The sequence below is a fragment of the Ochotona curzoniae genome, unplaced genomic scaffold (assembly GCF_017591425.1).
Source record: "Ochotona curzoniae isolate NIBS_2020 unplaced genomic scaffold, NIBS_Ocur_1.0 contig_66, whole genome shotgun sequence".
Taxonomy (NCBI): domain Eukaryota; kingdom Metazoa; phylum Chordata; class Mammalia; order Lagomorpha; family Ochotonidae; genus Ochotona; species Ochotona curzoniae.
Window position 1 is genome coordinate 24,450,003 of NW_024466512.1, and position 25,948 is coordinate 24,475,950.

General features: G+C 56.3%; 1 protein-coding gene across 1 annotated transcript in view; it reads left to right on the plus strand.

Moving 5' to 3' along the window:
- Positions 1 to 25,507, plus strand: part of CRTAC1 (cartilage acidic protein 1) — a 115,647-nt gene extending 90,140 nt beyond the window's left edge. Inside the window, exons 6-15 of the mRNA XM_040992510.1 lie at positions 4,024 to 4,158; positions 7,148 to 7,293; positions 9,554 to 9,690; positions 12,966 to 13,048; positions 13,712 to 13,812; positions 14,092 to 14,260; positions 22,709 to 22,854; positions 23,441 to 23,483; positions 24,830 to 24,973; positions 25,368 to 25,507. Coding sequence (XP_040848444.1) covers positions 4,024 to 4,158; positions 7,148 to 7,293; positions 9,554 to 9,690; positions 12,966 to 13,048; positions 13,712 to 13,812; positions 14,092 to 14,260; positions 22,709 to 22,854; positions 23,441 to 23,483; positions 24,830 to 24,973; positions 25,368 to 25,486 — 1,223 coding nt within the window. The 3' untranslated portion in view covers positions 25,487 to 25,507. The remainder of the gene's footprint in view (positions 1 to 4,023; positions 4,159 to 7,147; positions 7,294 to 9,553; positions 9,691 to 12,965; positions 13,049 to 13,711; positions 13,813 to 14,091; positions 14,261 to 22,708; positions 22,855 to 23,440; positions 23,484 to 24,829; positions 24,974 to 25,367) is intronic.
- The last annotated feature ends 441 nt before the right edge of the window (positions 25,508 to 25,948 follow it).

Below are 25,948 nucleotides of genomic sequence, written 5' to 3' on the forward strand. Positions count from 1 at the left end.
AGTGTCCGGGTTCCTGATGACACTTTCTGCTGCTGTATACCCTGGAAGGCAGAGAGTGGTGACTCAAGGATCCGGCCGTGTGGAGACCTGGAGGAAGTTCTTGGCTCCTGACCTCAGCGTGGCCCGGCCTCAGTTGATTTAGGCATTTGGGGAGTAAACCAGCAGGTGGGACATTAGGTCTCTCCCCCTCTAAGTCACACTCTGCCTTAAAAAAGGATGAAAGGAAGAAATAAGGAAAGAAGAAAGAAGAGTGAGGGGGAGGAAAAAGAGTATGGGGAAGGTTCTAGTAGTTGCTGAGGATGGGGTCTCTGGGAGTAAGACCCACGGCTCTGTTTAACACTGGTAGGTTTCACTGGTTTGAAGATCTGGGAGCCGAGGGTCCCCTGTGGCATGGGTCAGGAGTGCCAACACCTGGCTGCCCGCCTCCAAGTGCAGTTGGAGCCCCTCACTGAGGCAGCCGGGGCCGATGCCCAAGAGGCAGGCTCCCCGACTCTCTGCTCACCTGCTCCCCAACTGCATGGCCAACTTGCCAAGTAGGAGTTGTGGGTAACATCTCTGTTATGGTCCGGTTGCTATGGCAATAAATTGTCACTAATTAGTAGTGTGGTTACCATGGCAATTTTCTAGTAATTACAGGTTACAAATGGTGCAAGGCTTCAACCCAACCCAATTAGTTAATTAGAAAGATTTAGAAATTTGTCCAAAAGGGAAATAACCTGCTTTGTAGAAAATGAAGGGAATGTGTCATGGCTTAGGAGCCAGAGGCAGGGAGGAAATTGGAAGATGCCAGAGCAGGAAGGAAGGATGGAGGCATGTGGCGGCAGGTTCCTCAGTGTCACCTGAGATTTCCAGAGACCTGGAAAGGGTTAAGGGCGTCTCACGAAGCCCACTCGGGCTGGAGTCTAGACAGGACGGGGCAGCGGCCAGCAGCCAGCGGCCAGCAGCCACACAGCGGCTCTTGTGTTGAGGGGCAGTAGCTCCCGTGGGGTGGTGACTCAGCACCCTTCCTTTGGCTTTGGAAGGGCCTCTGAAAGCCACCCCACCTTGAACCACAGATCCTACCGTGGAAAGTGATGCTGTGTCTCACAGGACATAGCACGGACGTGCTGGGGACCATGAGGCTGTTTTCAGGAAGTGTGGATGCTCACTGAGAGCCGTTCAGAGTGTCTGGGGATTTGGGTGACCCAAGGTCTGGGACAGGCAAGCAAAGACTCCAACCTGGAGAGCAGGAGTGGCTGAACCCTTGGCCCACCCGTCTTCCTAGCTGTGAACTAGCACTGGGAGTTAGGCTCCATGATCTCCTCCAGTGCCATTTTGCCAAGGAGAAAAAAATCCTTCCCGAGTTAGCATGGGGCTTTGGGAAGCCCCCACCATCATCCCAGGGTAGGCAGCTGGGTTCCTGGCCAGCACTGCCCAGGTCTGCCCAGGTCTCACCTGATTTCTTCGGCAGCTCCCAACACCTGCTGTTGTTCAGCCGAGCAGTCTTTGGAGCAGAGCTCTTTGAACTTGAGGGTGCACACCCACCAGCAGGGTCTTGTTTGGGTGCAGGCTTGGATTTGGAAAGGGCCTGGGTTTCTGCATTTCTCTTACAGCTGGCCCACGAGGCCCTTTCATAAATCGTATTTCATCTCTTCATCTGATAAAACAAACTAATAAAAAAATCACATACATTTGTCCCATACAATACGATGGTTTAAAAAGGTATATATTGTGGAATGGCTAAATCAGAGTAATTAGCATTTGCATTTCTCCACACTCTGTGTGTACGGAGAACCCTTCAGCTGTCCTCGTCACCTCAAGCATATGAGCATCTTCCAAAAGCTCATGAAAAGTGCATGTTGTGAAAAACCACGTGGATTTTTTAAAAACTGCATATCAAAACAAACATCTTTCAACTCCATGTTCCAGGAGCTTGCTGAGTGCAGCGCACTCACCAAGGGCTACAACAGAGCTCAGGCCTTTGGCTCCTGGGACCAGCTTCTCCCCAGCTCCCCACCCTCGCCCCGGGAACCAGTCCTCTGTGGTCCTGAGGGGTCCGCGTGTTGAAGTTCCGCCTCCCAGAGCCCGGCCCCTCTCACTCGGCACAGGGTCCTCCAGGCCCCTCTGGAGGCTGGTTCTCTTTCCCACTGGGTGTGCATGCCACATTTTCCTTTTTACTGTTACTCTTGCTTTATAATTGACATGATATCTGTAAATATTTATGGGGTGCAAGAGGTTAATACACGTAAACAAGGCCCAGTGATCCGATGGGGCGATTAGCATTTCTTCTCTTATCATGTCTTTGTTCGCGTTTTCTTCATCCGTTCATCAGCTGATGCAGCAGCTGGGGAGCCTCTGTTTCTTGATGCTGGGAAGGCTCGCCAGGAGACGTGGCAGTTCAGGAGCCCTTTCCGTGGAGCGATTCTGTCAAGAATGTGCCCAGTGCCGGCCCTGCTGGACCATAGCATCGTCCTGTCCTTAACATCTTCAGAAACTTCCCTACTGATTTCCGTATTAACTGTACTAATTTCCTCTCCCATCAGCAGCATGAGGTTTCCCTTTTCTCCCCTTGTCATCTTGGTCGTTTTTAATCATACTCATTCTGATCAGTTTAGCTCACCTCGTTTGCTCCTGTAAGACTCCCCAACGTAGACAAGACAGACCCATTTCACAGATGAAAAAAACTGACATTCAGAAGATCATGTAACTTTCTCAAGGTCATGCATCTCAGGGTTTAGGTCTGCCAGCAGGCCCCGAGGTCACTGAGGGTGAGGCAAGCACCACCGGAGACAAGCTGGTGAGGAATGTCTGCTTCATTACGCACAGGTTGCAGGTTTGAAAGAGTAAGGAAGGGGAGGGCAGGAGGGAGCCTTCTGGCAGACCCCACGCCCACCAGACGCTGTAATTGGCTGTATGACAGGTCTGTCTCCCTAGATCTTCTGGTGATGTCACAGGAGGTCACACGCCACCTGTAGGCCTGAAGGCTGTGCCTCAGGTCAAGGGGAGGGTTAGGCTTAAGCCACGCCCCCTAGGCAGCAGGGCAGGGACCTGGGGTGATCACCCACACATGCAGCTTGTACAAAGCTAGGCCAGGACTAAGAATCCATATCCTGGTCCCAGACAGGTTGCCTTCTGCCCTTTATTTCCAACAGGCATGGCAAGCAACGAGGCTTTGTTGAAACCTGCTGGCTGGGGGCGGATGCGCTCAACACATTTGAGGGCTGGACTACCTGACATGGGCAGCTTAGATTTGATCTTGCTGACTTCAAAGGCTAATGTAGAGCTGGCTTGATTTCTTTCTTTTTAAAATATATACCTTATTGGATTTTTTCCCTTTTAAACTACAGGAGCAATTCCTGTTGCCACAAGCCAAACAATGCAGACAAAGGCCACAGCCGCCTCGCCTTCCCTCCCCAGTCCTCTGTTGGCAGCATGGGGTGTGGCCTTTCTCACTCTGTCCAAACTCAAATGAGCTTGTACAACCACGTATATTCAGAAATACCTTGTATGTTCCTCTTCTTGTTCAGAGAAGGGCCAGTACACAATGCCATGACTTGAAGGATTATTCTTCCCCCTAATGACAGCTCATGGGCATTCCTCCAAGGGCATGTGTAAGGACGTGCCCAATCACGAGTAGCTGCAGATGGGACCATGACATGAAAGTGCCATGACCCATGCAACCAGTTTGCTCAGATACAGCTAAGTGAGCCGCCTGGTCCTGTGGCTGGAGCCTGTTCCTGTGGGTTGTTAAAGCAGGGACACACCCAGCATGTGATCAGCGTACACAGGACCCAGAGTGAGGAAGAAGCAGGCTGGTACACCTGTGACCTGACAGCAGTGTGAGCAAGGCTTTGGCTGGCCTCATCCTCTGGGCTGTCCATCTCCTTTCAGTCAAGCAGACTGGGAGCCCAGATAGACCCCAGCAGGTGTCTGGAAGGTCAGAGCTCCAGGCCTCACTGCGAGGCTCTCTGGGTCACCTCCCCTGCCTCAGATGGTTCAGGCTGCACTTCTGCTGCTCACTGTGGGGTCTGTGTGCTGTCCTAGGTGGCCGAGGGGTCAGCGTGGGCCCCATCCTTAGCAGCAGTGCCTCGGATATCTTCTGCGACAATGAGAACGGGCCCAACTTCCTCTTCCACAACCAAGGCAATGGTACTTTTGTGGATGCTGCAGCCAGTGCTGGTGAGTGACACAGCCCCCAGCCCCAGGGCCTCTCTGCTGCCTCACGCCCTGCAGCAGGGCCCTCCCCGGCCTTGTGGAGATCAGAACCCACTGTGCGCCCCTCAGGCAGTGCTATTACTGCCACACCCATGTCCTCCGTAACTCCGCCGCAGGGGGCAGGCAGTGCTGGGAAAGGGGATCTGGGACTCCTGACCATGAATTTCTCCAGAGCCTGGGATTGGCCCGTAACCCTCAGACGCCTGTGTCTCTCAGCCTGTTTCCCTTCCAAGCTGCCTTTCCCTTTTGTCTCAATCGTTCAGTTTCATCTGGTCACCAGGGAGGAAAGCCCTGCTGAGCACCCAGCTGGTGCTTAGAGCTGTGGGTGTTGACCTGAATAAGGTAGAGAGCACCCCAGACAAGGCCCTAACATTATAAACATGGGTGAAATGCACACACAGTGTTAGAAGTGGGACAAAGCAGTGGCCCAGGCTCCTGGCCTTGTGCCCTGAGACCCATCCTCTGGCAGCCTCGAGGCTTCTGCAGCCACCACTCCCTCATCCCAAATCACTGTGCCCTTTGCCCTACTGCAGCTGTTCCGTCTGGTTCCAACCCTTCACTCACAGGTCACCTTTGGCCTGGCCTCCTGTGCCACCAGCCATAGACCAGTCCCTCCTGTGTGTTCCCACAACCTTTTGCACAGACCACTCACCCAGGCTTCTCCAGCACCATGATGACTTGTCAACAGGCTCCCCATGCTCTGGCCACTGCCCTACTCATTCTTGGCCCAATGCTTGGCACCCCAGGGTCACCCAGGAACTTGTAGCTAAGTGAGACAGTGGACACAATTAGTCTGCCCTTCAAGCCCTCCTCTCCCTCTCTGCCTTGCCAAAGATGGGTTTGATGGCACAAGCAGCCAGGCCTGAGCAGAGACCAGCCTAAGTAAAAGCCCAGAAGCTGGAAAGTCCCTGGTCATGTGGAGCATGACAGGAGCACTGTAAGAGGAAGAGTGGCCCTTGGGGCCAGAGAGCAGAGCTCTGGCCAAGGGAGAAGGGACAGTAGCGGTCCAGCCACTGGCAGCAGCCAACAGCTGGTGTCCAGGTTCCGCAGTGGGGCCAGTCTGCTCTCGTTGCCCTGGGCATGTGTGCTCTGCTGGCTGTCTGCTTGGAAGCCTGCATTCGGGGGACTCCTGGCCTAGCACAGCTGCCCACTCCCATCTTGTGGCCAGTCAGCCCCACCCCCTACCTCCTACCTCCTCTCCCTTCCCAGCTAAGCTAAAGTTGGAGCACAGGGCACCAGCTCTCTCCTCCTAGTGCCGTGCTCCTGCAGGGAATTTCCTCGTGGTAGAGAGACTAGTAGAGAAGGCCCAAAGGATCTGATAAGGTGTTAAAGAGACGGAGCAGAGGTGAGCGGACAGGTTGGAGCGAGAGCAGGTATCAGGCAGGAGGAGAGAGGAAGGTACAAGGCCCGTAATTGAAAGTCAGAATGATTGCAGAGGTTTAACAAGACATGTCAAGAGGGCATTCATCACCCAAACAGATGCTGCTGTGGAAGGCAGCCTGGTGCCGATTCCTCGCGAGAACAGGAACCAGCTCCTTGTCAAGGTGCCTCATAGATAGGAGAGAAATGGGCCACCGCGGAAGGCCACGGACACCTGGGCCAGGGAGTCTGACCGAGAATTAATCTCACCACACTCCTCCCCTTCATGCCTGCCTTCCGAGGCTGCTCAGCCCCCAAGTTTCCCAGCTGCCCCTCATCCTGGCTCCCACCTTCATGATCTTCCTGTTTGCCTTGCGCCTCCTCTTTCCCCATCACATGGTCCCATGACCCACCAGCCCTGCGTCCCAGCTGTTCTCTTCTGACAAGGGTCAGCGTGGGCACAAGGAGCTGGTGCCCTACACGCCTCAGCTCTCACCTGCCCGGGGGAGCAGGTCTGCCTCGGGCAGCAAGAGGTCAGGCCATTGCTTGGGTCAGACCACGTGCTCCAGCCTCAGGAGTGGCAGGCACAGGTGACATTGAATACAGAGCCTCTCCACCCCCAGCTCACAAGGCACGCTCTGGGTTTCTCTGTCATGGTTACTATATTTCCTCTGCTGTCACAGTGTCCCCAGTTTGCCTTCTGTCAAGTTATTCCTGTCTCTTCATTCATCCAGCGAGCACTTACTCAAAACCAGCAGGCAACTGCAGACACAGAGACAAAAGCTTTGCGTGTGCGGGGGAGTTGGGACAAGCATCCTGACCTCGCGGCATGTCAGGTCTGCCTGGAGAGCCTGCTGCCACACAAGGACACCCCCAGGAAACACCACAGCACCCCGGGCCCCGGGCATCCACCCGGTGACGCAGAAAGGAGAGGCAGGAGGCAGGTGGAGGGAGCAGTATAGATGAGGTGATCAGGGAAGGTGTCCCTGAGGAGGTGACATTAGCACTGAGAGCAGAATAACAAGTAGTCAGGTAACCACAAGCCTGGAGAAGCTCTGCTCCCGGCCGCAGCAGAGACCAGCCTAAACAAAGGCCCAGAAGCTGGGAAGTGCCTGGTCACGTGGGACATGACAGGAGCAGGTAGAGGAAGAGTGGCCCTGGGTAGAGACCAGGGCAGCTGGGCCTCACCAAGCAAGGCCTTGAAAGCAGGATTTGAACTTGACCCAACAGGCCTGGGGAATCATGGAGAGACTTCAATTAAGCAGTCACATGATCTGTTTGAGATGGCCCCTCTGAAGGGGCTTTGGCCTCCAGCACTCCCTCGAGTACACACCCCCACCCGTACTGCCCCCAGCACTGAGTGGAATAGTCGGCTTACTGGACAAAAGCAGCTTGAGAATGTCTGTAGTCCTCTCTGCAATCAGACCCACGTCCCACCTCCTGCCCCCAGAGACCTGGGATGCAGTGGCTCCATCCTCCATCCGTGCCTAGCAAGCCAGGGTCACTCTCCCTTTGGGCTTGGGGCAAATGCCTATGGGGTGTACAAGGGACACTGCCCCGAAGGCTCCGGCCTCCCCTACCCTCTCCTCCCCAGGGGTGGACGACCCCCTCCAGCATGGCAGAGGTGTTGCCCTCGCTGACTTCAACCGGGATGGCAAAGTGGACATTGTCTACGGCAACTGGAATGGTCCCCATCGCCTCTACCTGCAGATGAGTGCCCACGGGAAGGTCCACTTTCGGGTAAGAAGGGGACATCTGACCCCTGCCCGGCACTACACTGAAGCCCCGCCCTGAGCCGCGGCCCTGCCCTATGCCTCTTACCAGGTTGGGCAGGGGTCCATGCAGAGTCTGAGATGAAGGTAATATCTGGGACAGCAGTCTCCAGCCTGGGCTGCTGTGGGTCTGCTGCCCAGAACAGAAAGAAGCAGGTGCACAGGGGAGGTCCCGTGGGACAGACTTTCTTCTCTGGATCCAGCCAGTTCCTGGGTCAGTAGCTGGTCAGTAGCTCCAGCCTGAGTTTCCAGGTTGAGGTTCAGATCAAGGGTGAAGTCTTGGGAGATTTGGAGAGGCTGGGGGTCCAGTGTCCCCAGCAGCTGCTCCTCAGCAGACAGATGCTGGGCGAGCTGACCCCCAGCTGCTGACCGTGTCCCTCTCCCTGGATGCCCCCTGAGAGCTATTCCCCCCCGTTAACCATGCCGGAGGTGCCACCGGCAGAATGGACTTGAGTCTGGGGCTTGCTCAGGGAGGACAACAGAGCACCTGGGCCCCCTTGAAGCTGATTTGGGGAGGCATGATTCTGGAGGTGCTCAGCCCTTGCCGAAAAGTCCAAATGGAATGGGAAGATTCCAGTGTTCTCCACACATTTGCTGCTCCCTGGGGAAGTCTCCAGGGACCTGTACGTGCATTATAATGGAAAGGCTACCACCACAAGCTCCCTCCCTTGCAGGAGCACTCTCTGTGGCTGCCTGCCTGTCTGCCTGGGGAGAAACGGGAGGAGGCTTGCTCTGAAGTCAGGGCAGTGGATCCCGGGGTCCTGGGTGACTTCCCTCTGCACCTGGGCCTTTCTTCTCACCCAGTTCTCACCCCTCCTTACTGGACAGCCTCCAGGGACCTTTGAAGTAGTCACAACTGGAGGGAGCAGGTGCTGGGGGCATGGACCAGGGGAGGCCAGGGACACCACTGACCATCCCTCAGTGCACAGGGTGGTTCCCAGCAAAAGAGCTGCCTGGCCCCACATGTCTGTCCTCCTGCTGGCCCTTCGCAGAGATCCTGGAAGTAATCCTCCTCCTCATGGTAGATGCACCAGTGAACAAGGGCCTCTGTGTGCCAGCACTTGTGCTGAGAGCTTCCGTACACCGAAGTCTCAGAAGTCCAGGGGGCCAGTGGTGCCATCCCAAGGGGGCCACAGAGGACTCCGTTCTTCTAGAACCAATAGTACAATCATGAGGTCTGAGGTCTCTCTCTGTTCCCACTCAGCCCACCCTGACCAACTGGCTAGGCTCTCAATCAGTTCACAACTGCACTGATGGGGTCCCCTCCCTGCCCCCACAGTAGGCAGTGAACCCTGGCCAGCTCATGGCCACGGTCCTGGGAACAGGCCTGCAGCAGGAGGTGGAGGGCAGGGCCAGGCCTGGGCACAGAGACTCCTTCTGGAGACACTGGTCAGGCCTCTCCCAGTCCCCTCCCTGCAGGCTCTGGGATTTGGACAGGCATCCAGGGCTTTAAGGGACAAACCCACGAATGGTGGGGATGGATATTGTGCTCAGGAAGGAAGGTACCCTTCACCAGGCCTGCCTAAAGCTCTACCAGCACTTTGAGATCCCAGTTCTGCTCTTCTGGGTTGGGGTCTCCCCACAAGTTCTAGATCCCTCAAAGCAAACAGCTCTAACCAGCAAATCGGCAGGCACAGGGCCCACACCAAGGTGGCAGTGGCCTCCTTCACACTCCCCATCAAGGTCAATGCAGGAACAATGCAGGCCACGTGCCTCTGGCCCACCCTCGGCCAGGTGTTTTACATGCAGTCCCCACCTCCTTGGAGGCTCTGTTTGTCCAATGATACTGATGAGCAGAGCGGAGCTGGAGGGCTAGAATGACCTGCCCGAGACAGTCCCACTCATCCGTGGTGGAGCACGGTTCCACCCAGTTCCCACTCACCCCAGAGGAGTGAGCCTGTGCAGGAGGAAAGGTCGAGCACTTGATTCAGAAGCCCTGGCTTGAGCCATACCCTCATCTTTCTGGGTCTTGGTTACTTCCTGTGAAATGGGTGCTTTCATACCTGCGGTGCCTCTAAGGACTGCTGAGAAGTCACAGGTCCCTCCTGCTTGTCCTGACAGCAGCCAGGGCCCCCCCAGGGCTCTGTGCTCCCAAAAGCAGTGCTCACTCCCCCCATCCCGCCCCAGCTCCTTCCGTAGAAGGTAAGACAGGAAGTGTGGGCCTCTTGTGCCGGGCCCCTGCCCAGCCCCCTCCCTTGCCTGCTCACCAGCAGCCCTCTCTGCTCCAGGACATAGCCTCGTCAAAGTTCTCCTCGCCATCTCCTGTCCGTACCGTCATCGCTGCCGACTTTGACAATGACCAGGAGCTGGAGATCTTTTTCAACAACATTGCCTCCCGCACCTCCTCAGCCAACCGCCTCTTCCGGTATGCATCCCTGCCCCCAGCTGACGGTGGGATGGGGCATGGGGCGTGAGGCTCTGGTTGGGATGAAGGGTAAAGGATCAGAAGTGAAGGGAAGGATGACCAGGGCCAGGAAGTAGGTGCCATGAAGGAAGAAAGTCCTCTGATGGAGACAGGACTTGAGCATGAGGCTGCTGGGATGGATGGAGACTCGGGGGCCCAGAGCTGGCTTCCCACTGCTGCAGGGCAGTGGGCCATGGCCCTCACTGTGCCCCAAGTTCCATCTCCACAAGGTCGTAACCTAGGCTGCCACAGACAGAGGTCATGGAGCCGAGCATGTCTGGATAATTTGTACCAAGCAAAAAGAAGCAGCTTTCCTTGCCATAGCTTTTCTCAGAGCCACTAGCATGACCACCAATAACTCACCTTTGCCGAAGATAGTGGCAGGTTCCCCCACAGGCTTCACCACCTCTTCCCAAGGGTTTTCTCAGTTTGGGAAGGGATGGAGTAGACAGCTGATGAGCCATGGCCAAGTCGCAAGGGTTAGAGACAGGAGGAGCCAAGGTACCCAATGCCAGTGTGTTCCCAGGGTGACAGGGAGGGGCTGCCTTGTCTCAGGCCACACTTCTCTGTCCAGGGAGTTTGGAGGGGGGACGGCCCACTCGCATCAAGACTGCCCAGCATGCCTCTCAAGAGCACAGACACCCAAAGCCCCACCCTGCTCTCGACACTCAGAATCTGGGGCAGGGAGACCTGAAGGTCTGAATCCTGCCCCAGTGCAGGGGCACCTGCTGACTTGTCACCCTCAAGGCTGCCAGCTGCTGCTGGGGATCGCACCCTAGGACGTTGCAGCCTCACACCTCCTTGTTCCTGGCCTAGAACATGCTAATGCGGCTCAGGGCTGGGTGGAAACACTGGAATCCAAATGGGTCAGCTCACCCCCTCGCCCCCAGAAGTCCCAGCTCCTCTCCCAGCAGAGCACTGTGACTAAGCATGTTTGGAAATATCATTATGAACCAAGCATCCATCCTGACTGGATGCGATCACCCCCTGAGGGCACCAGATTTACTAATTAGGTGCCTTGCAAAAAAAAGCTTATTCACAACTTCCAGATTAATTGCAGAAGATCAATTGCTCGTTAACGGAGACACTGCTTTCCTTCTCCAGCTAATATAGTGTCACTGCGGAGTCCAGGCCTTCCCCCACCCACCCCCAGCTCTGTGACCAGAGAATCCAAGCATTTCCCCTACCTGCCCACTACCCAGTCCACTTCACACCAAGATGGGCTGGCCCAGAGCTGTGGGTGGACACAGCCACCATGTGGCCACTCAGTGCCATTATGTACGCTCCCACACGGCACAGTGTGAGTCACTTCCCAGGAATGTGGCCATGCCCAAGTCTCCAAGGCAGCTCGCTGGGTCCTGGGCACCCGACTCAGGGGCTACAGCCCGGGCTGTCCTCAAAAAGGACAGCTCTGCAAAACTGGTCCTCCCCCTCCCCCAGCCCCACAGAGCAGGAGCTCTTCACCTGTCATGGGACAGAACACTGCGGGTTCCTTGAGCCTCGAACACAACCAGGCCCTGGTGAGCTTGAATGTGCCAGGGCAGTCCCCTCGTCCAAATGGGACACAGGGAATGGAGCTAGGGAACTGATAATCACACACAGCAGGTACAAAGAGGGGCTCTCCAGACCAGCTGCAGAATGTGGTCTCTCTGCTCGTGCCTCCACTCTGCTCACAATTCTACCTCTCCAGCAGCCCTGGGCCTCACCTGGGGTGCCTGCTCCCCATCCAGGGGACCCTCGCATCACCTCTCCTCCTGCAGAGCAGCTGTTGAGAATGCACAGCTGCCCACATCCCTCTTGCACTCACAGTCCTTGGCCTTCAGAGATGGTCCCAGGCTCATCCCTGACTCCCACCTCCCCACCCTCCCCAGGTACACACGCCTGACCTCCAAGTTCTTTTCCAGTCTGGGCTGCACCAGCCCTAGGCCACAGGCTGCCCGCACCCTTTCGCCCTTGTTCCTCCTCCTGCTCAGCTGTGTGACAGGTGCCTGCTCACATGCTGGGCTCAGCTTAGCTGACCCTCCCCTGGAGAGCCTTCCCTGAATCACAGCTCAGCACCTGAATTGACCCAGACTTGGAGTCCTGTCCTTGCGGCTGCTCCTCATGGCCCAGCCCCACCCATGCCCGGACACACAGAGGTGGCTGTTAGAACACTTGGTTCACAGGATACGTAAATGCAATGCAACAGCCAGGTTTTGTCCCCAGCAACCCTGCACTGCATTGTCTCTTGACCCAAAAGGGTCTCTGCATGACTGGTGCAGAATCTGCAAGATCTGAACTGGCGAGGGGCAGTGGGTGTCTGCAGGTCAAGGCCTCACACCTCTGACAGGCATACACACACCCATGCATACCTGCACAGAAGGGCAAGGCCCAGGCACACGGTGATGTGTGCAGACAGTGCACGTGGCTGAGCTCACAGCCCTCTGAGCCCCTTCTCTCTTCACCGGGATTCTGAACTCTGGGGCTGCATATCCAGGGTGCTGGGAGCAGCTCGAGTGAGAAGCGAGAAAGCAGAAGGCTGCCTGCTGGTTGCAGCATCAGGCCTGCTGCGGCCAGGGCTCATGCAGACTTGACTGATCACCTGTTCCCGAGACACAGAGTTCAGCTAGAACCCCTAAATTGCAAAAAGCCCCCCTCTCCTCCCACTTGCCCTTGGGGTTTCCTGTGCAGCACGCAGATGGCCTGGAGCTGTCCAAGAGCCAGGGCACTGGGGCAGCTGCGGGCCAGGTACTGCCAGAGAGACCCCAGGCAGTAGAGTTGCTGGTGAGTAACAGATCAGATGCTCCCACACAGGTGGGAAATGACAAAGGTCAGACTGTGCCAGAGGCAGAGGAGGACCAGTTGCTTCTGGCAAGACTAATGGAGAAGGCAGGGCAGGGGCAGAATGAAGGGTTTGAACCCAGCAAGCATCCAGAGCCAGGAGCCCAGAACCCCTTGGAAGAAGCCGAAGGTCACTTGGAGGTGGTTGTATCTCCGCCCTTTCTCCATCCATCAGCTGCCCTGCCCTGGGCTGTCTGTAATTCATCCATTAGGGAAGGAAAAATCAATATTTACCCACATAAATTAAAACCCAAGAAGGGAACGGCCAGGGTGTAGGCAGGGCCAGTGAGTAGAGAGTAGCTGCTCTGGGATCAGTGGTGCTTTAAGGAACCTGGAGGGGAAGGGAGTACCTGGGGCAGAAGGGAGTGAAGGGATCCCAAGGGCCTCACCCCTGCGGGCCTGTCTCTCTCCTGCAGGGTCATCCGCAGGGAGCACGGAGACCCCCTCATCGAGGAGCTCAACCCTGGTGATGCCCTGGAGCCCGAGGGCCGGGGCACAGGTGAGGCCGCCTGAGGGCCGTAGTTCCCACTTCCCAAACCAGGGAAGGAGGCACCCAGAGCAAGAGGCACCCTGTAGGAGGGCCAAGCAAGGGACCCTGTGGCAGGGCCAGGCAGGGGCGGAAGGTAGGAGCGAGAATCTCTGGGCTCTGGGCATGCAGTACCAGAGAGGGGTGGGACACAGAGCAAAAAGTCACTTGTGCTCAGGAGGCAGAGTCCTGCATCTGACACCTCCCCTTCAGGCATCCAGCTTGGCCTCAGACAGAGAACACTGGACCAGGGGTGTTGAGAGCCAGCTCTGCCCGTGCCTGGCTTTGTGCTCTTGGGGAAGCTCCCTTTGCTGGCCCTGCTTCCTCTACATCTGTCACACAGGGTGCTTCTGTCACACGGCCTACTGTCACACGCTCTACTGTTATACAGGGTGCTGCTGTTACACAGGGTGCTACTGTCACATGGTCTACTATTGGTCCCAGGCCCAAGGGGAGGCCCTGCTCATGCAGGCACTCAGTCAACTGACCCACACCTGCGCACCTGAAGAGGCAGGAAGGCTAGACAGGTTTGCATGGCCATAGAGGGTCCGACCACCGTATGCAGGCATAGTCCCAGGGAACAGTGTGGAGAGGGGCTCATCGCGGGAACTGTAGAGGGGTATGTATCGCTTGCAGGGGGCGTGGTGACCGACTTTGACCAGGACGGAATGCTCGACCTCATCCTGTCCCACGGGGAATCCATGGCCCAGCCACTGTCCGTGTTCCGGGGAAATCAGGTATGTGATGGCCTAGACCTGCCTGAGGGAGGGTGGGCAAGGGAGCGTAAACGAGCTGCTCACTCGGAACTCCCCCAGGCCTGGAGGAAGCCAACATCCAGCCAGGGAGGCCTTTGCCCTCTGCCCACATTTGTCACCCACCTGTCAAAATCTGTCCTCCCAGGCCTCCTCCCCTGCCTCTCCCAGCACCCCCTTTCTATCAGGCCTCTGTTCCTTTCTCTTTCCCCCTGCCACCCCTCCCCACTATGGTGCCCATGGCTGCTCCTCCCCTCCCTGCAGGGCTTCAGCAACAACTGGTTGCGAGTGGTGCCCCGAACCCGGTTTGGGGCCTTTGCCCGGGGTGCCAAGGTCGTACTCTACACCAAGAAGAGTGGGGCCCACCTGAGGATCATCGATGGGGGCTCAGGCTACCTGTGCGAGATGGAGCCCGTGGCTCACTTCGGCCTAGGTGAGTCAGTCTCAGGATCCTGAGACTAGATCCTGCAGCCTGCCACAGCGGGTAGTGGGGTAGGGGTGAGGCTGACATGGCCTTGGTGGACAAAGCTTCCAGGAACAAACCCTGCCCGTGAGGTGATGCCAAGCTCAGAGGATGGCCATGGAAATACCAGCTGGGTTTGTGTGCCCCTGTGGAGCAGCTCACCCTGGAGTCAGAGCATATTTGTCCAGGGCTGTGGCCTTGTCCTTCACGTGCTAGACTGTACCAGCTTGTCCCTGGCCTCCTGGGAGCCAGTTCTGTGCCCAGAGCTGCAATGAGGCCCTTTGTGCAGGAGCCTTGGGGAGCGCTGTGTTGTCAAGCAGGCATCACCATCTGCAGCAGAGTTGGTTCCTGTCAGCAGAAAGGGGAACGGGAAAGTCCTATCTTTTTCACACACATAAAACCGCTAACACTCCCATGTCACATGAGCACACACACAGCGCATACACAACACGTCCCTGCTTACTCATTAGAACAGCAACTGGAGACAATAGCAAGTGCTGACAAGGGTCTGGGCTGTGCTGAGGGGTCAGAGAAGCAGGGGCCTATGCGCCAGGACAGAGCGAGAGTAGAACTATGCAGCTTCTCTCTAAAACCTCACGCATGCGACGCCCACTGTCGGAGCTGACAAGCCACGTCTGACTGATAACCCTTGCCTGGTTCTGCGACTGGGGAAGGTTACATTTCACCTGCCCCCATGCTAGCCTAGCAGCACAGCGCAGCATAGAGTATAGGATGGCGTTAGGGGGGATCCCCTGATGGTACAGCCACTGCCTGGCATCTCCAGGGAATGTGGCATTGTGCTGCTCCTCCACTGAATACATATCACTTCACACTCTTGTGGAAACACAAGACCGTACATGGAACCCTGCGAAGCTGGGCACCACCTGGGTGTCCTGAGGTATGAATGAAAGCTAACGCATTCACACACAGCTCTTCACAGTCTGTGCGTAGCCATTGTGCATGTCATAACCAAACCCCACAGGCAATCCAGATGTCCATCAACAGGCGATTGGCACGTCCGTGCCCTGGAACAGCACTGGGGGGAAAGAGGAGTGGGCAGGCTGGCAGCACAACAGCCAAGAGCTCATCTGCAGGTGGGCGATGCTGGTTACAGAATTGCAGGAGTCAAACTTCTATTGCCATCACTAAAATATTAGGAGGCTCCTGCTTCTACTGTAAAAGGTTTCTCTCTCACACAACCCCGGCTGGTCTGGAGTCGAAGACTGCAGAGAGAGGTGGAACACGTACTGGGGCAAAAACCATGTGGTGAGCCAGGAGCGGCAAGCACAGAGAGCCAAGGGCCTCTTAGAACCAACACTCCACCCCTGGGGCATACTCCCACCTCCTGGCCACCAGCCTTGGATCAAGTCTGCCCTTGATCCATTAAGATTCATTCCTTAACCCTTAAAAATAAGATGTTAGGGGCCAGATCTCTAATGCCTGAGCCTCTGGGATGACCCAGTCCTAACAATGACACTCTAAAGAGATGACATTGCAGAGGTGCCAAAGTGACAGTGACCTAGGGCAGAGATGGTGGAAAGACCTTATAGGGACAGTCCCACAGGACCCTGATGGTGGTGGAACAGCTCCACATCTTGGTCATAGTAGTGGTGAAATGACGTTGAGCTGTAGACACACAGCTATACGAGGTCAGACACCTGGCTTTGATCTAGACTGTCCCCACTTGGAGGTACTTAGTAACCAATACTCAGGACCTGTCTGTACTGTCTTTGCAACTCTCCTTGAGTCTGATTATTTCAAAATAAAGTGCTTTTTGAAGAAATGCATGGAAGATGGGATTAGGGGGAAATGCCTTGTGCTGGAGGGGATGCCAGGGTGTCCAATCAAGGAAAGAAATGCTGACAAGCACTTAGGGGAGCCAGCAGTGTCTACTGAAGCAAGTATTACACTTGATGGACTCAGGTATGTAGTCAAAGATTCCTAGGTTCAAAACCAGACTCCTTCCCTATGCGTTAGCACCTCATGAAGTGACATAGCTTTTTTTAAAGGTTTATTTATTTATTTATCTAATTTAAAAGGCAGAATTTACACTCCCCAAATGGCCACAATGGCTGGAGCTGAGCCAATCCAAAGCTGGGAGCCAGGAGCTTCTTCTGTTCTCCCATGTGGGAACAGGATTCCAAGGACTTGAGCCATCCTCCAGTGCTTTCCCAGGTCATAAATAGGATGCGAGATCAGAAGTGGAGCAGCTGGAACACAAACCAGTGCCTTGCAGGCATGGGTTGTACCACCAGTCTGACCCCCAAAGCAGAGTAAGTTCAATAGAGAAAGAGTAATCAATACAGTCTCAAGTTAACGGATACATACATAAGTTCATACTATACACATGAGATTTATACCTAGCAAACAGCTAGGAATAGCAGAAAAATGTGATGCACTACTGAGCATCTGCCTTAATCTAGTGACTCGTTCAAGACACAGTGTGGGTACTTTCTGATGCTTCATGCTCACAGCTGCTCTGAGATAGGCTCATTTAATACGGGAAAATGGAGGATGAGAACAGTTAAGAACTGCAAGACCTTGTGACACTTACACAGCACCGCTGTGCTTCCAGCCCAGGCCTGTTGGAGTAGTTGATCTTTATTTTCTTCTGAATTGTGTGTATGTGTGTGCATACACAGGCATGTACACTGTGCATCCTCCAGTTTTTATAGGGGGACACATAATATTTATGTAGGCCGACAAACAGGCCATAAATATTGAGGGGACCCACGGTCCGGTTGTATGAGCGTGTTCTCAGGCTATTGCACCCTGGCTGGACCGGCCTGGGGTTAGCCAATCTGTCACTCCTGAGGCAGCAATCAGCTAGGCGGGCCCTGAAGGTGTGACTTCTAAATGCACCAGAGTCCCTGCATGCCATCAGGAGCCAGCGTTTACCCAGCGTTTGGGAGATGCCCAAGCATCAGGCTGAGTGCCTTGGGAAAGGGACGATTCGGTTATCATCGTCTGAAACCTGCCTTGGAGGGAGAGACTGAGGTGGAGGTTAAGTAGCCTGTCCCAACCACACACCTGCACAAGGTAGGGAGCCTTGGATTCTGCCCCACCACCTTGGACAAGGTGGTTTGAATTGCTGATCACAGCCCTGGGCCACCTCCTGTCACTGTGCTGTGTAAGCACCCAGCCTCACTCTCACTCTGCTCCTGGCTTCTCTGGCATCCACATCCTCTCAGGGACCAGGTAACCCAAGGGAGGCTGTTCAAGCACCCCAGTGACCACCCTGTCCCTTGGGTGGAATGCTTACCTGGGTATCAGGCTGGGCATCCACACCCAGCCCTTTGTACAGACAACGAGATGGAGGCTGGCAGAGTGCATCAGCAGTAAGGCTGGGCTCCCACTGGGCTTCCCCACCTGGGATGTGTCCTCACAGTGGAGGCTGCACCAGGTCCTCCCTCTGGTGGCAATCTGCCTGTCCCGTAGAATCAACCCGCTCCCTCCAATAGGCAGCCCTGGCCTGATCACTGGGTGGGCTCCAGGGGCTCAGCAGCCTCCTGAGGTGTGCCATGCCCAGGCTGGGAGCCCCTTCCAATCGCCCACCCCACCCTGGCTATTCAAGGCTGAGGGATTTGCTTTTTCTCTGAACTCAGGCTCCCTCCACCCCCAAAGGGTGCCCCCTCAGGCTCCTCTCTGTTGCAGGAATCTTCTCCCAGAAAGGGGAGGGAACGGGGACTGCTGTGAGGACAGGGCTCCCCCAGGGCTCATGAACTACAGCCAGGCTCTCCCCAGGCCACTGAGAGGACAGAAAAGCCATCAACCTGGGGACCTCATAGTCCCAGAGGATCTGGGCAGAGGCTGGAGCTGGCAGAGCAGCGGGGAGGAGAGAGCTGATGGGGAGGACCAGGGGGCAGAGGATTGAGGAGCTGAGAGGTGGGGCAGGGGAGACCGACAGACACTGGAACAGGCAGATGGAGCCAGGACCTCCTGTGCAAGGCACTGTCCTCACTCCGGCCTTATGGCCACAAGAGGACGCGGGCAGGAGGAGCGAGCTCTGCTGTGGGGTTCTTGTCCTGAGGAGGCCAACCTGGGATGCAGCCACCACAAAGGGTGGAAGGGATTGGGGCAGATGAAGGCTCCGGGCTCAGGACACAGTGCCATCAATGGGAATGGCCTGGTGACCAGAAATGGAAGGGGAGCAGTGACCAACAGCTGGAGGGCCAAGCTCAAGACAGCAGGTGCCTGGGGGAGGGCGGGGCACCTGGGAAGCCAGGGAAGTAGCCCGAGAGGGCAGGGCTGCACTCGGACCCTCCAGCAGGAACAGCATTCGGACGGCTTGTCGATGCCTGTGCATACATGTGTACATATGTGTATGTGTGCACACGCACAAGCCCATTGCTGAGGAAATTAGAAACCGAATCACTTCAAGAGGCAGTGAAGACCAAGCACAATCTCACCAGCATGTCGGCATCCTGGGTGGAAAGCCAGTGTTTCTGCCACGCTTCCAGGCCCCATCGGTCATTGTGACCCACACATGGTGGCTGAGCGGGTACTATGTCCAGCGCCACAGAGATCCTCTCTGTGCAGTCTCGTATCCTTGCAGAAGGAAGGGAAGTGTAGAACCCAACAGCATAACAGGGAGAATGTGTGTAAAGTGTTAGATGTTGAACACAGACAATGTGGAGAGGGGAGGGGATGGCGATGTGGAGGGAAGGGCAAGCCGGGAGGTCCCTCTACCCCGAGCCTCTGGGTGCTTTCATTACAGACAGGTGCTGCTTGGCATCTATTTTCCAACAAAAATGATGACACTGTTCCGGTCATTGTGACAACTTCCCTTCACACCGAGCCCTGGACAGCCTTCTATGGCTGCTGTCCTCCATACTGCATGGTGGCATTCTGCTGCACCCTCAGGCTGGTCAGCTACCCCGATCCCCATCCTGAGCAGCCAGGGTTGAGGTGGGACACAAGCAGGGTATGAATGAGCAGGGAAAGGTCGCTTCAGGTGGCTGACAGTAGAGGTGGCACAGAGGCTAGGTGGGGTCTAGAGAGGAGGGGGTTCGGGTCTCGAGGGGAAAGAGCTCGAGTCTAGAGGAGAGGGGACTCAGGATGCGGAGGGGAGAGGGCTTCTGGGAGCCCCCCTGCCATGCTCACGAGGCTGCAGCTAGCCCCAAGGGACCCTGCTCCCTTCCTTCCTTGCTCCTGACGTGGCCAAGGTTGGTGGGCGTGTCCTGCTCTGCCCCACCCTGGCTGCATCAGGCCTGGAGGACCGCCTTCACGGGACTCCCTCACCTGTACACCTACTTCCTCCAGACATCCACCTTGCATCAGGACCCGGGGCCAGCACAGTGCTCTCTGGAGTTCCTAGAGGGCCGCCTCTGCAGGTAAAAGGGCTCTCAACCTATTCTTGCAGACCTGCCCCTTCTCAGCGGGCACCTGCCCTGGCCATGAGCCACACAGCCCCTTGCCCTGGCCAGGGTCCATAGCCCCCTGCCCTAGCCAGGATCCTTAGCTCCCTGCCCCTTGCCTCGATTCATCCTTGCTCCTCCTGGGTACACACGAACTGCCAGCTTGCCAACTGTACGTTTCTGCTTGCAGCACTGGTTGGGTGCAGGCCCAGCATGCACGCGCCCACCCCTGCCAGTCTCACACCCTGGCTATCCACTTGCTGGTGGCAACAGGCCAGAGGCCACGTGCTGTCAAACCCAGAGCACACAGACAAGCGCCAGTAATCTCCTTGTCCCCACGAGCCCCTGCCTGGCCCCCCACTTGGGCAGCGCCAGGGCCCCACTCCCACGCCCCCTGCCTCTCAGCTAATTGTTTGCTAGTGACTCACAGCTGCCTCCAAACCGGCTGGTGCTCATTTAGGGAAGGAGAATTCGCTGGCCCACATAAAAACGGCTTTATTAAAGTGCAAAAATATTCCACCAACTGTATTCCCACCATCTGTTTTGCTTGTAATTCTTCTGAAAAGCACAATTCTCCGGGCCTCCCTGGCCTTTGTCCTTTAAAAGCTGCCAGAAGCCACTTGTGCTGCTCCTGACCCCGTGTCTCTGCTGTCCCGTCTCTGCCCTCCCCTCCCCTGCGCCCAGCCCTGGCAGGCTGTTCCCAGCCGGTGTCTGGGAGCCCAGGCAAACTGAATTCCGGTCCTAGCTCAGACACTTACAGGTTACTTCACCTCTGCAAGCCTCGGTGACTGCATCCAGACAATGGGTGCAGCAACGCCTGCAGGTCCCCCTCCCCCCTTTGAACAGGGATTGGAGAGAAATGTTTTGAGAAAGAGAAAACAGCTCCAGGAAGGAGAATCCTTTGGCAGGAGAACCCTGAGCTGGGGGTCCCTGCGTCACCTGCAGCCTGCGCTTCGCCCCTGGGCAGGCTCGCCCCCTGATGCTGACAGAGCCAGGCAGCTGGTCTGTCCTCATTTGCTCCCTGCACAGTAGCAGTGATGATGGAACATTCCAGTGGGACTGCGAGAAGGTCAGGCCAGAGAGCAAAAGGGGACCAAACCCAGGGAAGCTGGCGAAGCCGCATGGGGTGGCTCTCACAGCGTAACTTCTTCTGGAACCCCCAGTGGCAACAGGGCCCGCTCCCCCAACCCCACCCTGAGAAAGATGCAGCTGGACCTTTCCCTGCGCCCCGGCTGCCTCCGCCAGGTACCGTGTCAGCCCCGCCCTCAGAGGACCTCTGCACCTAGATTCTCCTCAAGGTCTGCTCATGGCTCCCTGCTCCCTTTCCTAAGCTGGGGGAACCCCTTTTACGCATCAAAGTATTTCACAAGAGCAGGAATTGAGCCTAGGGATTCAGCTGTCACAGGCCCTGTCAGAGTGCCTGGGTTCAGCATCCAGCTCTGGTCCCTGACTGCAGCTTTGCAATGATGGGGAGACGACAGATGCGGGCTCAATGGATGAGTCCCAGCTTGAGAGAGTCGGGTTGGGTTCCCAGCTCCTGACGCAGGCCAAAGCCAAGCCCAAGCCACTGTAGGCCTTTGGGGGACATTCTCATTTGCTCGCTCTCTGTCTCTCTCTCTCTCTCTCCCCTTCACATAAAATAAAAAGCAATCAACCAATCAATCCATTGGTGGACAGTAGTGACCAAAAGCTAATATAAAGTCAACAGCCCTTTAAAGTTTCATTTGATTGCTAACAGTATCTAGGCACATTAGAAAAAGCAGCACAGGCAGGTGGGTGGTACATGATTTATTCAGTCTAAGAATGATGCTTGTGAGGAGCTGTGCATCTGAAGACCCCCCGTTGCAGGACCCTGTGCACTCCCCCACCCCCTGCCATCTCCATGCCTGCATCCCATCAGCCCAGGAGAGTGATAAAGACAGGCCTTGCTCCCATGTTCTCCTTGCTGTCTGCTGAGAGTGGCCCCTCATCCTCTCACCCCTGTCCATCACCATTAGCTGGGCCTTGCCACCGGGACGAGCCTGGTTCCTTACACAAGGGGCCAGGGCAGCCTCTGACAATGCCTGAACACCTAACAGATCTTTCGGCCCTGCTTCCTGCCGCTGCAGACGGTCAGCTCATGGGATGTGGGCAGGGCAGCCACTGGGATCATCTCTGGCCTCCATTGGCTCAGCCCTGCTGGGGTCTCTCTCCCATGTCTTCACAGAGCACTTTGCCTGCTGATGCCCTGGCCCCCAGCCAGCCCCCAGACCCTCTCTACCCCATGTTTGTTTGTTGTTCGTTTGTTTTTTTCCCTAAGCCTGTCACTTGTTAGCTATATGTCAGTCTCAGTCTCCCTGCACTGGAGTGGAAATTCCACAGAACGCAACCCTCCTTCCCCCACCCAGACAGTGCCAACCACATGCCAAGCCTGTGTCTATCAGTGAAATTTTGTGCAAAACCAACTTTTAGTTCCACTTCTCACCAACTTTGGGATTTGCCCTAGAGGCCAGCCAGCTTCGCAGCTGGGACTCATCCCCGGGATCCACCTCCCACTCCTTGCCGTGTTCTCCAGAGTACAACAGAGAAGTGGCAGAAATGAGATTTGAACCCTGGACTCGCACCTACCTGCTTGCCAAGAAGCCTTCCCATGAGGACAGCTTCTTGCTGCCCAATAGGGGAGCCCATAGCTCTATGTGCTCATTGACACATAAGCTGATTACACTGATGCAGGATTTAAAATTCACTTTCCCAGTCACATCAGTCCCACTTCACACATGGCTCAGGACCACGGCATTGGACAGGAACGATTCACAGCCTTTCTAGAAGGTTCCATTGGGCCGTGTTGCTCTCCAGAGGGCTGCTTTGTTCAGCATCTCCCAGCACATACAGTGTTCAGATGCTGCTTTTCATCAAGTGGGTGTGTGACAGACCGGCTCGGCCAGGAGCAATCAGTCCAACGGGAACAGGACCCCGGGAAAGGTGGGCAGTGACACGGCATGGGTAAACACCACGGACGCTACAACTGCAGCCCTGCCTCATTGTCCTTCTGCGACTCAGGCCCTCTCTCTCCATCCCACAGGGAAAGATGAAGCAAGCAGCGTGGAGGTGACGTGGCCAGATGGCAAGATGGCCAGCCGCAGCGTGGCCAGTGGGGAGATGAACTCCGTTCTGGAGATCCTGTATCCCAGAGATGAGGACGTGCTTCGGGACCCAGACCCCCTGGAGGTGCGGCATCCAGTCAGCAGCTTTGGCTTTCAGCTACCCACCCCCTCTTCACTATGGTCCCTCCATTTGTAATGTGCACACCCCCGTGCACACCACATCTCTTCTGCTCCTCCCCCACAGCCTGGTGTACGTGTGAGGGTCTCTACACTCGGTTTACAAAAGAGGAAAATCAAGGCCGAGGGAGGGAAATCCAGTGGGTCTCCTTAGAGGCTGCACAGCTGATTGGAGACTAGGATCCAGCGATCTTCAGGCTGCCTACCACCTTCTTCATTCTGCCCACGGCTCTCTCCTCCTGCCCTGTTGCCCTAAGGGTGGAGCTTGGGCCCTGCAGCAAGGTCTCTGGGGGCTCTTTAAGAGCAGCACAGGACCAATCTCTGGACCCCTTTCCCACTCTAACGGGGACCGGTTGGTTCCAAGGAGCAGGAATCACTCAAACCCCACACCAGGGAAGGCGACTAGGCTCAGAAGACTTCAGGGAAAGCTTCGCACACATGGAAAGTCTGAGCTCAGAGCCCTTGTGGTCAGCTGGGGGCCCTAAGAAGGAATTGCCTGCTCACTGCTCTTTCTGCTTCTGCCTTCCTTGCAGTGCGGCCAAGGATTCTCTCAGCAGGAAAGCGGCCATTGCATGGGTAAGTGGCCTGCAGGTGATAGCAAGGGATGGCACAGGGGTGGGACCGACTCTTCCTTGGATGTTGTCAGCCAACAGGAGGCAGAGAGGCCAGAGGTGGGAGGACCTTGTCCCGGGCTGCAGATGCTAAGACAACCACTGGCTCTGACTCGTGGAGGCGGGAGTGAGGCTGCTGACCTGTGGGCTGAGCCGTCCAGGTCACCCAGCTCAGTGCGTCCTGCCACGAGTCCCAAGGAAAGGATATGCTGGGGGACCAGGGCAGCTGTGGCTCTACCTTGGCACCAGTGGAACCGCCTCATGCCATGGCCAACCAGTAGGGCAGATAGCAGGGGTGGCCTTACCTGGACCATGAGGGTGAAACAGGGAGAGGTGTGGTCATGATGTCTTAGGGGCAGAAACGGAGGCCTTCCTGGCACAGCTGCTCTGTGGGGGTCCCCAAGGACCTGGCAAGGAAAAGGGGCAGCCTAAAGCCCTCGCCCCAACAACTGCCCACCCGGGAGTCCTCCCTCCTAGCCCCTTGGACAGTGGCTTCTAAAGCTTCCCCTGCAGCCTTCACTGAGGAGACGCAAGAGGAACCAGCTGGAGGCCATCCAGCCCCAGGCAGTGAGAGAGGCACAGGGACACGGGGGAACAGCCCCTACAGGCCCAGGCTACGCACAGGAGGTAGGCCGGGAGCATAGGCTTTGCACTCCGATGGGACCTAGGAAGTTCTGGATGTGGTTCTCATTTTGCAAAGATCACTCTGGCCCCTGGATTGTAGACCTCACTGGAGGCAAGAGAGGAAATCTAGAGACCAGCAAGCAAGCCACAGCACAATTCAGGCAGGAGAATGGGGTTGTGGCAGAGTAGTGAGAGTAGAAAAGAGGCCAGGCTGCACACAGGGCTCAGAGGACTGCAGGAATGCAGGCCACTGAGGACGGAGTGTTCAGTGGTGGCACTGATGGAGCCAGGGAAGATGAGAGCAGGGGCACAGAGGGACGCCCAGGGTAACATTTTGGACATCCTGAGTCTGAGATGTATAGCAGCTGAGCAGGTGCAGCTACCAAGCAGGTCAGTGGTCACTGGGCAGCCCCGGGGAGCGGTTGTGGCTGGAGACAGGGAGTGTGAAGTCATCCATATAGAATGAGAGGACCTACAGAAATAGTAGCCATAGAAAGGGAAGACTGGAGCCAAGCGACCCTAAGAGACAGAGGTCAAGTGCAGGAGAAGCCACCCTGAGGAAGGCCAGGAGCAGCCAAGCAAGGAGAAGGAGTGTGCCTGCGGGCCCCGAGTGGGCAAGAAGGCAGAACCTGAACCAAGACACCCCGTCCCACACCACCCTGGAGAGCTGTATCGCTTGCCTTTCAGACACCAACGAATGCATCCAGTTCCCCTTCGTGTGTCCCCGTGACAAGCCCGTGTGTGTCAACACCTATGGGAGCTACAGGTGCCGGACAAACAAGAGGTGCAATCGGGGCTATGAGCCCAACGAGGACGGCACGGCCTGTGTGGGTGAGTGGGACCCCTTCCCTGGGGCAGCTCGGGGTAGGAGGGGAGCCCGACCAAGACTGCGCCCCTACCCTCTGTGGGACATGTGGAGGCTGTCTAGACCCTCTCATAGGTCCAAGACAGGCCTGGAGAAGTCCCCCCACCCCTTAGGGGACCCAGGGGGAGCCGTGTGCTGGCCTGAGGCCACCACTCTTGTTACATGTGCCAAGGCCAGCGTGCCCACCTTGAAACCGGCCCGTGTTTTTGTAGGTGGGATGTAAAGCTAGCTCCTGCGAGTCACCGTTGGCTGCATTTCTGAACTGGTGTTTGTCTTCTTCCTCCCAAACGCCTCCCTCCACCCCACCCCCTCCCCCTTCTTCCCCACTCTCTGCCACCCCTGCCCCCATCCCTTTTGCAGCACAAGTGGCCTTTTTAGGTGGGTTTTCCTCGGCAGCCTTTAGAATCTCGGGGCCTCTATCCCGGGCCTCCTATCTGGTTCTAGGCCTTGGACTTTGCCTTCAGTTCTATGCACTTTAAATCCTATCAATAAAGGAAAAACGAAACAGAGCTAACGGCCTTTGTGGAAAGCTGTGTCTCGCGGCTGCCTCTCTCCACGCCCAGTAGATCCCGCTGCAGGCTCCTCGTGTCTAGCCAGCAGGGGGTACCATCTTTTGAAAGGGAGATGTTGGTGCCACTGTGCTGTTGGTGAAGCCTTTTTATTATTTTTTTTTTTGCATATTTTCTAAGGAAACAGAAAAAGTAAAGACCTCCCTCCCCACTTCAGTCCTTCCAAAGAATCCCAAGGGGCCTGTCTGCTTGGTGTCTGCCAGTGTCTCATGAGCTTCTCGTTTGCCCACTAACAAAGATGGCTCCCAGGCAGTTGCTTGGAGAAGGTGCCTGGTGCCCGCTGGCTTGGCCTGTGCACCCCAACTTCCTGTGGTAGAGAAAGTCTTACAAGGGTTGGTCAGGGGTGGTGGGAAAGAACCAGGTACCCCTTTG